Genomic DNA, 12,878 nt, shown 5'->3' with positions numbered 1-12,878 from the left:
TGACTGCAGCTGTTAGGGGGTGCAGAGGGTTGGTTGGTCCTCAGGTGAGGCCACAACGCCAAGGCAGCGACAGTACAAGGGGGACGATGGGAGTGAAGTACATGTATGGTACTACCTAGGGGAGCAGGGGTCTTGGCCGGGAGTAGCAGGGGGAGGATAAGCAGCTAGCAGGTGCCAATTGTCCTCCCCTGGGCTCCGCTGGGCTTTAACAGGGTCATATTCTGGGCCGACTGAACCCTCACCCTCTTCCATCTGAAGGACACAAGATGCTTACAGTGAGCCCTGCTGGCCAGTCAAACAGCTCAACCATCAGTCAACCAGGTAGACTGTTGGTAGGTCAGACATTGACAAAGCAACATAACCAGTCAAGCCAGCCTGTTAACTCACCAACCACACTGCAAAAAATATCCACTTTAGTCTCATATTCAATCTTTAAACCTTTGATGAATCAAGTAAACGATTTGGATTTGGGTTCAGATAATTCCTTGGTCTTACTTTAGTAAATATTCTGAAAGCTGGTGCATGTGCTAAAACAAGGCCTTGGTTCTAGAGAGGGTACTTGATTTGAAGTTTGCTTATTCCGAGTTAATTTTCATTTGATAAAGATCCTCTACTGGCCTTATCTTACATTTTCTTGATGACACATGTGATTTCAAGACTCAACACAAGACTAAACAACCAAAATTAAGGTGGATATGTTTTTTCAGTGCTGCTTATTTACCAACCCGCAGATTAATTCAGTTAGGAAGCAAGTGGTCAATGTCAGTCCAGGCTGCACTGTAGGGAGGCAGTTAATTGATGAAATTTCCGACCCTAACTCTACAGTGAGCTCCTATACGCTGAAATGCCGTTCACCAGTGACCTCACCAATACTATTCAACAAAGCAACAGAGCTGAAAGAAAGCAGCTGATTCCTGCTTTTTGTCATGAGACCAATGTGCAGCCTGAGTCTTGTTCCCCTGCTGCAGACCTGAACCTCATTTTAATTGGGACTAGGAGATAATCATAAATCACTGCTTGAGAAGAGGTCAGTCAGAAAATTTGACGGTCACTGGGGGAGGGCAGTAATTTCTCACAAAAGCAGAGACAATTGAACATTGGCAAGAATGCCAGTAAGCTCAGAAATAGCTTTAAAATTGAAAAGCAAATGAGCAGAAAGAAGCTGCAGGCATACCAAATGTCTCGAGGGAAAAAGATCCTTCGAGTGCAGATAAGAGCAAATCTTTCAGCATCCAAACCAATAAACCTGCTGCTGAATCAATCAGAGCTACTGGGTAGGCAAACAACAGGAAAGCCAGTAGAGCCTGCTGGGTTCTTGATGATTAACTCACTCTAATCTAATTATGACAAAAGGACTGACAGATACTGGAATCCCTTCTACAGAACTGAATAAATTACATTATACAGCACATTAACATGAACACACCTCTTTGAACCCAGTAAGAACATCTTATGTAGTTCTACTAATTCAAAAAACAAATTATTCTCCCTGGTGAAATAGGATCTCTTTTGCATAATGTGCTTTTTGCCGTCTCTTACCATAATGCACAAGACCTCTATGATCTACAAGTTTACAGTTTGTTTCTGCTCAAAGAATTCATGGGATGGGACCTGCATTTATATTATTATTATTATCTTGAAAATATACACTTAGTTTCGAGTTTATTAGAGACACCTTGCCAAGTAATATAACAACCCTGCAATAACTCCCACCTTCACAAATGTCATACTGTTTAGTTATTGATGGAGCCGTTTCAGAAACTTGTTGATTCAACTTAAGTCATTTTGATACACTGAGGTGTTTCTGAAATTTTGTCCATGCCATTTATATCAGTGAGCAATACTGCATTGGTTTTTGCTTGGTGCATAAACTGGCAACTAAGTGTAATGTAAACCATTACAAACAGTAAACATATCCTATTATTTTTATAAATATGGTAGTAAAATTTCCCAATGAGTGCTTCAGACAAACTATCTTGCTATGTAACTGTTAAGATAAAGATATGCATGCAGTAAAATTAGCTTTTAAGTTAAGCTAAAATACAATAAAAGAACACTAACCCTATTTATTGCACAAAGTTTACTCACATGATCTTGGAAAGTTCAACATAAGCAAAATTACACATGTTAAACATGTATCATTTGTTTATGTTCAGAGGCTGACCAAGACCATGGATTTATTTTTGGCTTTTGGTCTTTTCCCTTCACCAAAGAGAGCTCACACTATTGTTTGTATTTCCCTTGCAGGCTGTTTATAGTGATATCTGCTATGACAGCTCAAGATCTTCAAGTCATCAGTCTCAAACAATAACACAGCTGTCTGTCATGCTTCTAAAGGGACAGCATCATGCCGCTGTACGAGGCAGCCCAGGCCACTCCAAGAGTCTGTCATGCAGCTGTAGTGGGTTCATCAGTCTTGTTCTGTGAGTCTGCTGAAACCATGCAGCTCTGAAGTGAGCAGGGTGTTCTCAAGTGGTGAAACCAGTCTGAGGGCATTCTGCTGGGCATACGTCAAGAGGACAGATCATGCTATAGATAAAAGGGGTGGTTTGATGGGCTGCACCATGCGACTGATTGATATATCACTAATACATGAGCTTGGCATGCCAGACTGTGGTTGTATGACAGGACCACTGACTGATGGTCAGGAGGCAGGTCTGACCACGTGCCCTGATTTGGGACTAATGCTGATGCAGGACATCACAGTCAGAACTGTGCTTCTTAAATTATGACTCAAGACACCAAATAGGGTCCCTGCATAACAACATTGCTATCACAGCATAATGAGTGAGAGGGGAGCAATCAAAAAGGAGGATTCCCAGGCAATATGACATTAATTCACTTAATCATTCATTCATCTCTTTGTTCATGCAGTGGGGGAGTAATGACAGTACCATGCTATAGCAGGCAGGAGTGGTGGTCAGCCTTTCATTCAAATACAACACATGCAGCAGCTGAAATGCTTTATGTCACATTCTTCTGCTTCGTCTCTGACTCCAAAAGGCCCAAAAAAATGTTTAACCCCCAATCACGGAGAATGCTGATTGGCTTGTCCAGAGCATGCAGTCACAGACATGAAACAAAAAGCCGAGCTCCAACACTAGCAGCACACATCACGGCAGGAAGTGCATTGCTAGTGTTAGAAACTGGCCTAAGCAGAACTAAATCAAGTCCAGACCTGGGAGAAAGAACATTTAAGTGTAATATGAATGATTATAAACAGGAGTGCTTTGTCCATAAAGCAATATTTCTGTTTTTTAGGCGTTGTTCATGTTATGCTGCAAATTAGATTTTAAACCTTATTTTGACAAGCATCTTAACCTCTGCATCAGTTTACTACAGGTAAACCTTCAAGAAAGCCAAAGTCTTTTTAAGAATACTACCTGTATGTTGTCTGACACAAAAACCAGTAAATTATTGACCAAACAAAGTTAATGTCACATCTAAAATTTGAATAAGAAGAACATGGGGAAGAACACCAATAAAGTGTTGACGGACATCCAATATAGTTGTTGGTTTGGTTTAGTACCATTAATGTGAGAAAGGTATGCGATAAAACTTGGTGATGTCAGGATTTGATGCTCGTCTTATACTTTTTCCATTTTCTTACATTTTATAAAAAAGATATTAAATGATAATTGTTGTTGTAATAACTGTTAGTTGCAGCCCTAAAACACATATTCACATATATAACTAATGGAAGAGATACTGAATTTAGGGATAGCATCCTCTATGCAGGGGAAAAGGACAAGCCAATATTCATGACTATTCACAAAAATATACAGATCTCCTGCCAAAATCTAATAATATAGACAGATTGCTCTTGAAGAAAGCACTCCAGGGATACTTGTTTTATTTGAATTGATTTTTAGAAGAATTTGAAGACCAGGGCTGAATAAGTCTCATCTCCTCTACCTAATTTTGCCCAGCTGGCTCTTGGCTCTGGACAGAGGCTGCAGAGCGATGAAGTCATCACCTATTGCCACACGGTTGGAGTACATCTACACCAGGAACGTACACAGAGATGACAGGAGGAAGAACACACACAGACACAGAGAGGTTAGAGATCAAGCTCTCATACACACACACGCATTCAAACACACCATTCATAATGACCCACTCTCAGAATCACAAACAAACACACAAACAAACACACAAACACACACACACACACACACACACACACACACACACACACACACACACACACACAAAGACAAAACTGGACAAAGGTTAGGGCAGAAACAACAAACACACACAGCAGCTCTTTTTTTCCCTGAGAAACAAGAGGAAAGAAGCTGAAACATAAACTGTCTCCAGCTGGACAAATCCGCACAATAACAGTGTGGCTGTGTTCAAAGGTGACCATGCACACTGTGTGTTTGTCTATGTGCGCATGTGGCTGTGCATACTCGATCAGAGGGGAGTCATGCGTTGTTATTTAACACCATGCTGTTTGTGAAAAGAAGTGAGTTACTTATGATCAGAGACGCTGAGAAAATAATGAACAATTTAAACAATGCGACACATGGAACATTTTCTTTCCCCATCCAGAATCTGAGTTACTTTGACATTTTAGTTTATTTTCTCCCTCCAGGCTCTTGTCTCTGTACAGGAAATATAATTTCCATTTTTGTAATACAAGTAGGAAAAAGTATTAAATCTAACACGGCACACAGAAGACAGTTTAACTTGGCCTTCCCTCAGCCATTTCATTACTTAATGAGTTTTACTTTCGAGCCTCGGCATGCAGACCTTATAGAAGACCCAAACCCATAGAAATAGCTGTTTAGCATTACAAATACTGGTACTTACATTAGCTAGTGTTCAGCTCATCCTTTTAATTTAAATTTAAAAAGTTAACAAAGTTGCTGCAGACAAAATTTTTGATTCTACATTTGCCTAATGATTGATTTCTTTATGACTTTTTGTTTCGTAGAAAGTGATATCATACCGTTCTCTAATCCTCCTCCTTCTGTAGTCACAAAGCCACAGTTAGCTAAAATAATGCAGATTTCAGTCTGTGAGTTGATGCTACTCAAACATCCAATATTCCCAAAGTTGTTACTGAGAACAGAGATAAGAAAGGAAAGAACAGAAAAAAACATCTGCTATTCCCAGAGTAGTGACAGCAGAGTGAATACCCAGAAAAAACACAGGATAATACAGAAAACTAAAACAGTGATCTGAGAACTGCTGGGACCACAAGTGACTACAGTGCACCTTGGAGTCAGTCCAGCAGAGTGTAGGACATATGAAAAGCATTGAAACCTCTGGCAAGTAGACAGTAAATGCTGGACAAGTCTCTTGCAGCCAATTTAAATTACAACCTGTACTAAAGAATAATCCACTTCAGAAGAATGGCTGGAACGGTTGCCTTATTCTGATCACACACTCTTACTTCCTCCCTCTCATCTCTATGTTACCTGACTCTTCTGTGTGCTGGTGGGCTGGACATGTCTGTAGAAGACCTTCTTCACCACATCAGGAAAGAGGCAAGTTATGACAATGATGATGATGGCGAACCAGGCCGAACCACTGGATAACAGCTGCACGAATACGAAGTACATGTCCTGGGTGTGGAGGAATGGCCTGGAGGGAGAAAGAAGCAAACATTGGTTACATATAACACCGATAAGTTGGTTTGTCTGAAAGTGACAGTAACATTTTAGCCAAGTTAGTATCAGAACTGTGCTACAACTACAACTTTTCAAAACAACAATAGAGGTGGGCAGCAAGTCTTCACTGTAAATTCAAGTCGTATTTGCAGTTGGAGCTGTGTCCCTGAATGATTTTGTTATTCCCAGAAAGCACAGAATTAAAGGACCTGTGGTGATGTCTGGTCACAAATTTCAGTTATGGTCCAATTCTGTCAGGCTGGCTCCCACCAGTCTGTGAGTTGACTGGACTGGGTAAAGTGGTTAAGATTGATCTGATCAATCCAACACACTCTCAGATAATCACAGTTTTCTAAGAAAGCCTCAGTGATTTATCTACCAAGTGACAAGGCTGATAAATCTGGTGCACATCAGCCTCATCTCTGGACTAATAGCAGAGTAAGTGCACATTGTGCAGACCTATCTCACTGCAGATAAATCACAGCGAACGCTTTCAAAAGCAAGTTTGCAAATTGCACAACATATTGATGATATGAGTTGTGACTTAAACATGCTACTAATTAAGTGATAGCTTAAAAGAGGAGCAATGTCTTTAACAAAAGACTGTTGAAAAAACATGATATTCACTCAAAGGGAGAGTCCTGTGCTGCCTTTAGGTGCAGAGACAAATTGTCTGTTGTCTCACTATGTAGGCAAATAAAGTCATATGATACTAACTGCAGGCAAAATATCAGCTTAAAGACACTTGGCAGACCAAGGCTAGATTATGTACTGTTCATATTTAACTTGCAGCATGTTAATATGATGTTTTAAAGAAGTGTTTTGTACATCAGCAAAACATATAAGAAGCTGTTCTTACCAGATGATGCCTCCATAGAAGAGAGAGAAGATGAAGTAGAAGGCGATCGAACCCCATGTCACAAAATGGTTCATCCACGTCCAGAAATGAGTTTCTAAAGCAAGCTGTAATTACACACACAGACACACAGGAGGGGGAGGGGGAATAAAATATAGGTGTAAAACACTGAGACAGGGGCAGGTAGGGCATCAATAAACTACAGCTTTCTGCCTCAGTGCTGTAAGAGAGACCTTGACCCCAACCTGTGATAAATAATCTCCTATTATTGGCCACTGACATCATCCTTATACTTCACAACATACTATATTTTTACTGGGGCTGTTGGAAAAGAGTGTCCCTAAGGACCTCAACATGTTACCCAGCTTTCAGTTAATGCACACACTAACCAATCCTAAAGCTACATTTTTATTTCTGACCATCAGGAGGAAAACAACTTAAAAACACAGAAGAACACAAGCATCACAGCCCAGTACTCATTTGCCTTTTTACCTTGGTCTTTAGTTTGCTACAAATTTGCTTTGACTAGTTTGGGTCTCTGCTTTTCTGTGCTCAGTTTGCTGGAAACTTCTGACACTAGAGAATAAAAACTAAACACTCCCAACACTCATAGTAAGTATTGAATGAAGTCAGTAGTAACGGTAATAATGTCTGTAAATTCCAATAACAAAGATTATTTTGAAGTCATGAAATAGTAGATAACAAAATTCATAAATTAACAGGCTACCTTGTTGTGAAACCACAAGATCAGGTGTAACTTACCTTTAATGTGACAGTGATGACCATGACAGTGAAGACCAGCGTTCCAAACGTCCAGTTTCCAAACATCTACAAGACAAATACAAAAAAACTTTGTTAAACAGTCAACACTGTTAAAATGCAACAACAAAGAAGACTACAACACAGGGAAATACTGCCTATGTTTACATACATGGACCCAATTAATCACAATGTAATGATAAGGTAATATATTGTAACATATGGTATCACAGCTTATGTGCCACTTTAATATCTTACAATTTCTTCTTCCTGTAGTCAAGAGTGAGCTGATAAACATAATGTTACCTCTGCCTTTTTGACTCAGTATTATCAGTATCACTGTACCATTAGTACTAGGATACAAGCAATTCAAACAGAAAGATCTGCGACATTTTGCTGGAATTTCACTACAATGAATAATGAGAACAAAAAACATGATATTTGATATTTACTGATTATGTTCAAAACTATTAGGACAGGCAGGACAAGGTGAACATACTTTAGTTTAGAGATGTGGAGTGAAGAGACAACCTCTAAAAAACACCAGCCCAAGTTAACAAGTTGTGCCATATTACATTGCCTATAATGAGGCCTTGCCCTCCAACTGTGAGACTGCCACTCGCAGCTCCACTGCTTGTTATGAGAATCACTCTACTTAGAGTTTGAGAACTGTGGGGAGTATTGTTTTGTTGCCAGCCAATTCAAGACCCTGCTGGAGTCTGAGCACTGAAAACTAATGGTGAGAGTCATATGATGCCTCCACACAGAGACACTCAGGGGAGCAGACAACAATTCTGGGTCTTAAAAGGAATTTTTTTTCCAAGTTCTAGTTTATTCATCTCACAATTAAAAAACAAAACCAAGTCTTTTTGCTCTGTGCACCGCTTTTCTTTATCTATTTACATGTGCTATCTTCAGCTGCAGCCTCCTTGAACCATCACCACCTTTTAAACCACAAAAACATGAGGAACCGTCCTGATAGTCCCCTCATTAACCCCCAAAGGAGACATGCATTCATCTGTGGAGCAGACTCTTACCAGCTGCCTGTTAGCTCGCAAGATCTGAAGACATGCACAGCGTGAAGGCAGAAGGAAAAAAGAGTAATCAACAAAAGATAGAGGAAAAATCAGAGCGAAGAGAGCAATAGGAGAGAGTGTTTTCTGAAATACAAAACTTAAGACAGACTGAAAGAAAGATATGCAGCAGGATAGGAAAGAGAAGGAAACTGAATTTGTGAAGAACCAGAGACAGCAGATATGATATAGATATAGAACTTACTTATTAACCAGTGAATGAAAAACATACTCAAACTGTTATAGAGACAACCAGGCTATATAAAAGGCTGTTAAACAAAGAGACAGAATGAGAGCGAGAAGAGCCAGATCCAGGGAAGACATGACTGCAGAAATACCAGCAGGCAACCAGTCCAATCAATAACAATAATTCATCATAACATGCACACACACAAACAGTTGTCCTGCATTTGTTTACTGCCAAACATTTATGCCCCGAAGTAACACTTTCCTAAGATGGTTTGGGGAAGTCCTCTCAGCAGGGATTCTACTGTAGAGTAAAAACATACAATACATCCCACACACATAGTTGAACACACACCTGTCCATTGCCCATAAGTGTGGTGTCTTCTCCCATCAGTATGTACGATCCAAAGAAGAAGACAAAGGCGTGACAGAAGCCCAGCAGAGTCCAGTACAGGAATGTCCGAAAAGACAGCAGAGAGTTCTTGCTGATGTCCCTGTAGGATGCAAACATTTGATAACCTTCCTTTAGAGAATAAACTGTATCAAGGCTAATTTTCATGCCATTTTTGCTAAAAAAGCAGCTGGAAAATTGTGCAGGTAGATGGTACATATATTATTAAACAAAATAAAGTTACTTCTTCTTCTTGAAGTTAGACACACTCTTTTTAAATATATGAACTAACCAAACTAACTCACTAACAAAAGCAGCTTATCACAAATAAACAAACATTGGCCTTACCTGTACAGGCCAGGTTTATTCTGCAGTACGTGCGGATGAACCAGCTGTTCAAACAGACTGTACACCAGGATGGGCAGCGAGGTGAAGCAGATGTTGTACAGTGTCAGATAAACACTGTCGTACAGAGTCTGGAATGGACAGAGACAGTATTTCACTCAACACAAATGTATTAGCTAAAACTGATATTCCCAGCTCATCTTACCTAACTTCAAAATAACAGGCAGGGAGGATGACAAGAGTTAGATATACAAGAGAAAAACAGAAGGGTGGAAACATTTTCTGTGTGGAATAGCCTCCCTCTGCATCTCCACACTGTATACAGTCTTAATATCTTAAAATAATTTCTTAGGACTGATATCATCCTTGCCCAGGAGCAAAGTAATAACCTTAACAGACCAAAGCTTTAGTAACACATTCACTGCCAATCCCATTTGAATGTGACAGCAATTCAAAATGACGTTCCTTCCTGTTGAGCCTTTTAAATCTTATAAATTGTATCAAATTAAAAATGGAAATCAATCTGGATATCAAACAGACTTATCCCAAGAATGCTCTTAATGAAGCAATGCTGTAAAGCAGCCCACATGAAGGACTGTCAAAACCAGGTCAAAACAACAATGACAAAAAAATGTAGACAAGAAAAAGAGACTTACTTGTTGTGAAAACAAACAGAAGAACTGGTATAAAAACTGGGGCGTGATAAAACACACATTCTAGAAAAGACAGTGAAGGAGAGAATGGTTAAAAACACTGCAGTGGAAGGAGACATGACTGAACACTTGTCTTGTTAACAGCTGAGGTAAAAGCCCATTTCTGTAAATTACAATGTGCTCCTTCGATGAACAGCACCTGGATCTACTGCTATCAAGAGGTTGGTGTGAAAGGGAGATTTGAATAACAGAACATAGAACATAATGTATCACTGAAAACCTCTTTTGAGCTCAGAGAATCTTATTCTCACACTAGGAATGTGTTCGAATCAAGAAATTAAGAATTCAAAACTCTGTCACCACGGCCATGTCTTACCTTGTAGAAAAAGTACTGTACAAGGGTAGCTATTCGAATGTAGTAGAAGTGACCGTGGACCAGCAGTAGTTTAGCCAGGAACTTAAACCTGGCAATTGCATAGTCACTGTTTCTCACGGCCTGACGACCCTCCTTCCCCATGATACCTGGAGACACACACAAACACACGTTAGCGATTAAACTACAGGAAACCAAAACGGTGGAGTTTGGCTATGCCCTGTGTGTGTGTGTGTTGAATATTTACCTATGCCCACATGGGCTTCCTGTATCATGCTGACATCATTGGCTCCATCCCCAATAGCTAAGGTGATGGGTTTCTCTGGAGAAGTTTTTAGAAGACGAACCACCTGGAGAGAACACAGTAATACTGATATCAAACACAGGGCAGGAAAAAGGGCTTTGATAACATCAACACAATGACAGGTCTGTGCAGGTCTGTGCTTTAGCTCATGTCAGAAATTAATGTGATTCTTTTGAAACTTTAAGAGTGATTTATTGGAAAGGCAAAGCACTGGTACCTTAGCCTTCTGCAGTGGGGCCATGCGGCAGCACAGCACAGCTGAGCAGTTTTTACACACTTCCATGAAGAGCTTCTCATGTTCCCTCAACGCTAAAGACAGACTGGCTCCATCCACGACTAACCCATGCTGTATGACGTGGTCCTCCTTTATCCTGGGAAAAAACAGAGAGAAAAAGTCAGAAAAGAACAGGATAAAAGAGAAGGACAGAGCACAGAGAGCTACAGTGCTTTCAACTACTCCCTAATGCCCTATTAGACTGTTAGGCTATTCACTCAGTACATTATCCTGTTACATAGATGTTTTGTTTACATTTTTCTTCTTCATAGATATCTTTATAGCATTGAATTAATCTACTCAATCAAATCAACTACAGCATTTTCAGCCAGCCTACTTCCTAATTTCCTTGCAGATACTTATTTTGCTCTCTAAAAATGTACAGTATTTGAACAAGTTAAGGTCAAGCCTGTTTCAGCCTGACAACAAACTAACAACAAGAGATTAATTAAATAACTGGTATCCAAATAAATCCTGACTTACCATCTAATATTTAAAGAGCTCCAGTGTTATCAGAATACAAGGCTACAAGATGCATTTTAAAATACACTGTGCATATACTATATATGTCAAAATGAGAATGAGAGACTCACCTCCTGGCCAGCCTGCGGAGCTGCTCAGCACACTCATTGTCAGAGCGCTGCTGCAAGAGCTCCAGGATGTTCATGGTTCTGTGGAAGTGGCCGCAGGACAGGCTGACACTGACCGCTGTTTCATGTTTGTCCCCTGTCAGCACCCATACTTTGATCCCTGCCAGCCGTAAAGCCTCAATGGTCTCCTGGACTTTGTCTTGGAGTCTGAGAGGAGTCAAGGAGGAGAGAGAATAAACACAATGTGCATGTCCCATGTACTGAATGTACAGAGCTTCCAGTGATTCCTAAACATAATTACATTAGGCCAGGCCCTGGCTGGCATGAAACTAAAGGAAATTTTTTTTAGACTCATTGTAGGTGAGGTGATGTAGTGAACTGGCATTTTTGTTTTTTATTGCTGTGGAGTTAATGTGGTCATGTTGTTAGTTAACTATAGTGTCCACAGTTCAATAAGACTAAGTGAATGTATGGTGTAACTCTTTACATTTAAAAGGATCCTTTTAAAAAGAACAGATGAAACTAAACGCCATTGGCATCCATGGCTGCTTTTTTTTTTTTTTTAGTATATTTATCCCATTTCTAGCCACAGTTTATATTTCTAAAGAGGTTAATGGACAATGAATAAGACGTAATATTACAATGGCTTTCAGATTTACTCTACTCATATTGGTTTGAAAAAAAGGAAATTATTATTGTTGTCTTCCATAATAGAGGAGATCCTCTGATTGTGCCTAAGGAGGAAATCATTGCAGATACAGAAACAAAGCAGTTGAGAGAACATAGAGCGAAAGCAGAGAGATAACAAAGTGGGAGAAATGAGAGGCTTATGTGAGGAGCAGATGGTGAGCCGATGCAAACACATATCAACATTCATTTGCAGAGAGGTTCACTGAGGTGACGTCTCCATCCCCCTGCTGACTATACATTGTTTGTTTGTTGGAGATTCTCCCCCCAACTGTGTTTATCTGTCTTTTTTTGGAAATGTGTTTTCTGTTGTTTAAAATATCCCACTTCTTTTTTGCCAAACAAATTTTAATATTTATTTATTTAACATTTTAACTATTTAGAACAATAATTATTAGATTGGTTATCAGCTCTCCTGTAGCTCCAAGCAGCTGTAGGTGTCTCTATAAACAGCTCCTCTCAACTCTAATCATGAAACTGACTCCTCTAACTACAGAACATGCACATAAAGCATAACCAGTAAAACATTCATTTAGTACCACATTGCAAAAAATTGTTATTGAAACTAACCATGTGGAAATGAAACATATGTTGTTTGTTTTTTTCGAAACAGTGACAGTATGTTATTTACTCCCTGCCAGTGGCAACACAAGCTTATAAAAAAATCTATATACATTTCATAACTTTACATCAAACTCTATGTTGGGCAGTTAAAGCGGCTTTTAAATGATCACCTGTATCATTTAGAATATTTAAGAATATTTCGATA

At 39.6% G+C, this 12,878-nt stretch overlaps 1 protein-coding gene across 3 annotated transcripts in view; it reads right to left on the bottom strand.

Annotated features, from left to right (window-relative positions):
• atp11b (ATPase phospholipid transporting 11B) overlaps nucleotides 1–12,878 on the bottom strand; it is a 50,178-nt gene that overhangs the window by 12,839 nt on the left and 24,461 nt on the right. For 2 of the 3 annotated variants that reach the window (XM_071486390.1, XM_071486391.1), the window contains exons 19-28: nucleotides 11,426–11,629; nucleotides 10,776–10,929; nucleotides 10,502–10,604; nucleotides 10,258–10,403; nucleotides 9,885–9,944; nucleotides 9,232–9,359; nucleotides 8,848–8,986; nucleotides 7,237–7,302; nucleotides 6,478–6,581; nucleotides 5,427–5,592 (exon numbers count right to left, since the gene is read on the bottom strand). In XM_071486390.1, coding sequence (XP_071342491.1) covers nucleotides 5,427–5,592; nucleotides 6,478–6,581; nucleotides 7,237–7,302; nucleotides 8,848–8,986; nucleotides 9,232–9,359; nucleotides 9,885–9,944; nucleotides 10,258–10,403; nucleotides 10,502–10,604; nucleotides 10,776–10,929; nucleotides 11,426–11,629 — 1,270 coding nt within the window. Of the gene's footprint in view, nucleotides 1–256; nucleotides 4,002–5,426; nucleotides 5,593–6,477; nucleotides 6,582–7,236; nucleotides 7,303–8,847; nucleotides 8,987–9,231; nucleotides 9,360–9,884; nucleotides 9,945–10,257; nucleotides 10,404–10,501; nucleotides 10,605–10,775; nucleotides 10,930–11,425; nucleotides 11,630–12,878 lie in introns of those variants that run through there. The other variant, XM_071486392.1, reaches the window with a different exon arrangement.

Source organism: Trachinotus anak, unplaced genomic scaffold, assembly GCF_046630095.1.
Source record: "Trachinotus anak isolate AG129_WGS33_773 ecotype Australia unplaced genomic scaffold, CSIRO_AGI_Tana_v1 ptg000010l, whole genome shotgun sequence".
Taxonomy (NCBI): Eukaryota; Metazoa; Chordata; class Actinopteri; order Carangiformes; family Carangidae; genus Trachinotus; species Trachinotus anak.
The sequence above is the reverse complement of the archived record's forward strand: the minus strand, read 5'-3'. Positions and strand labels throughout refer to the sequence as shown.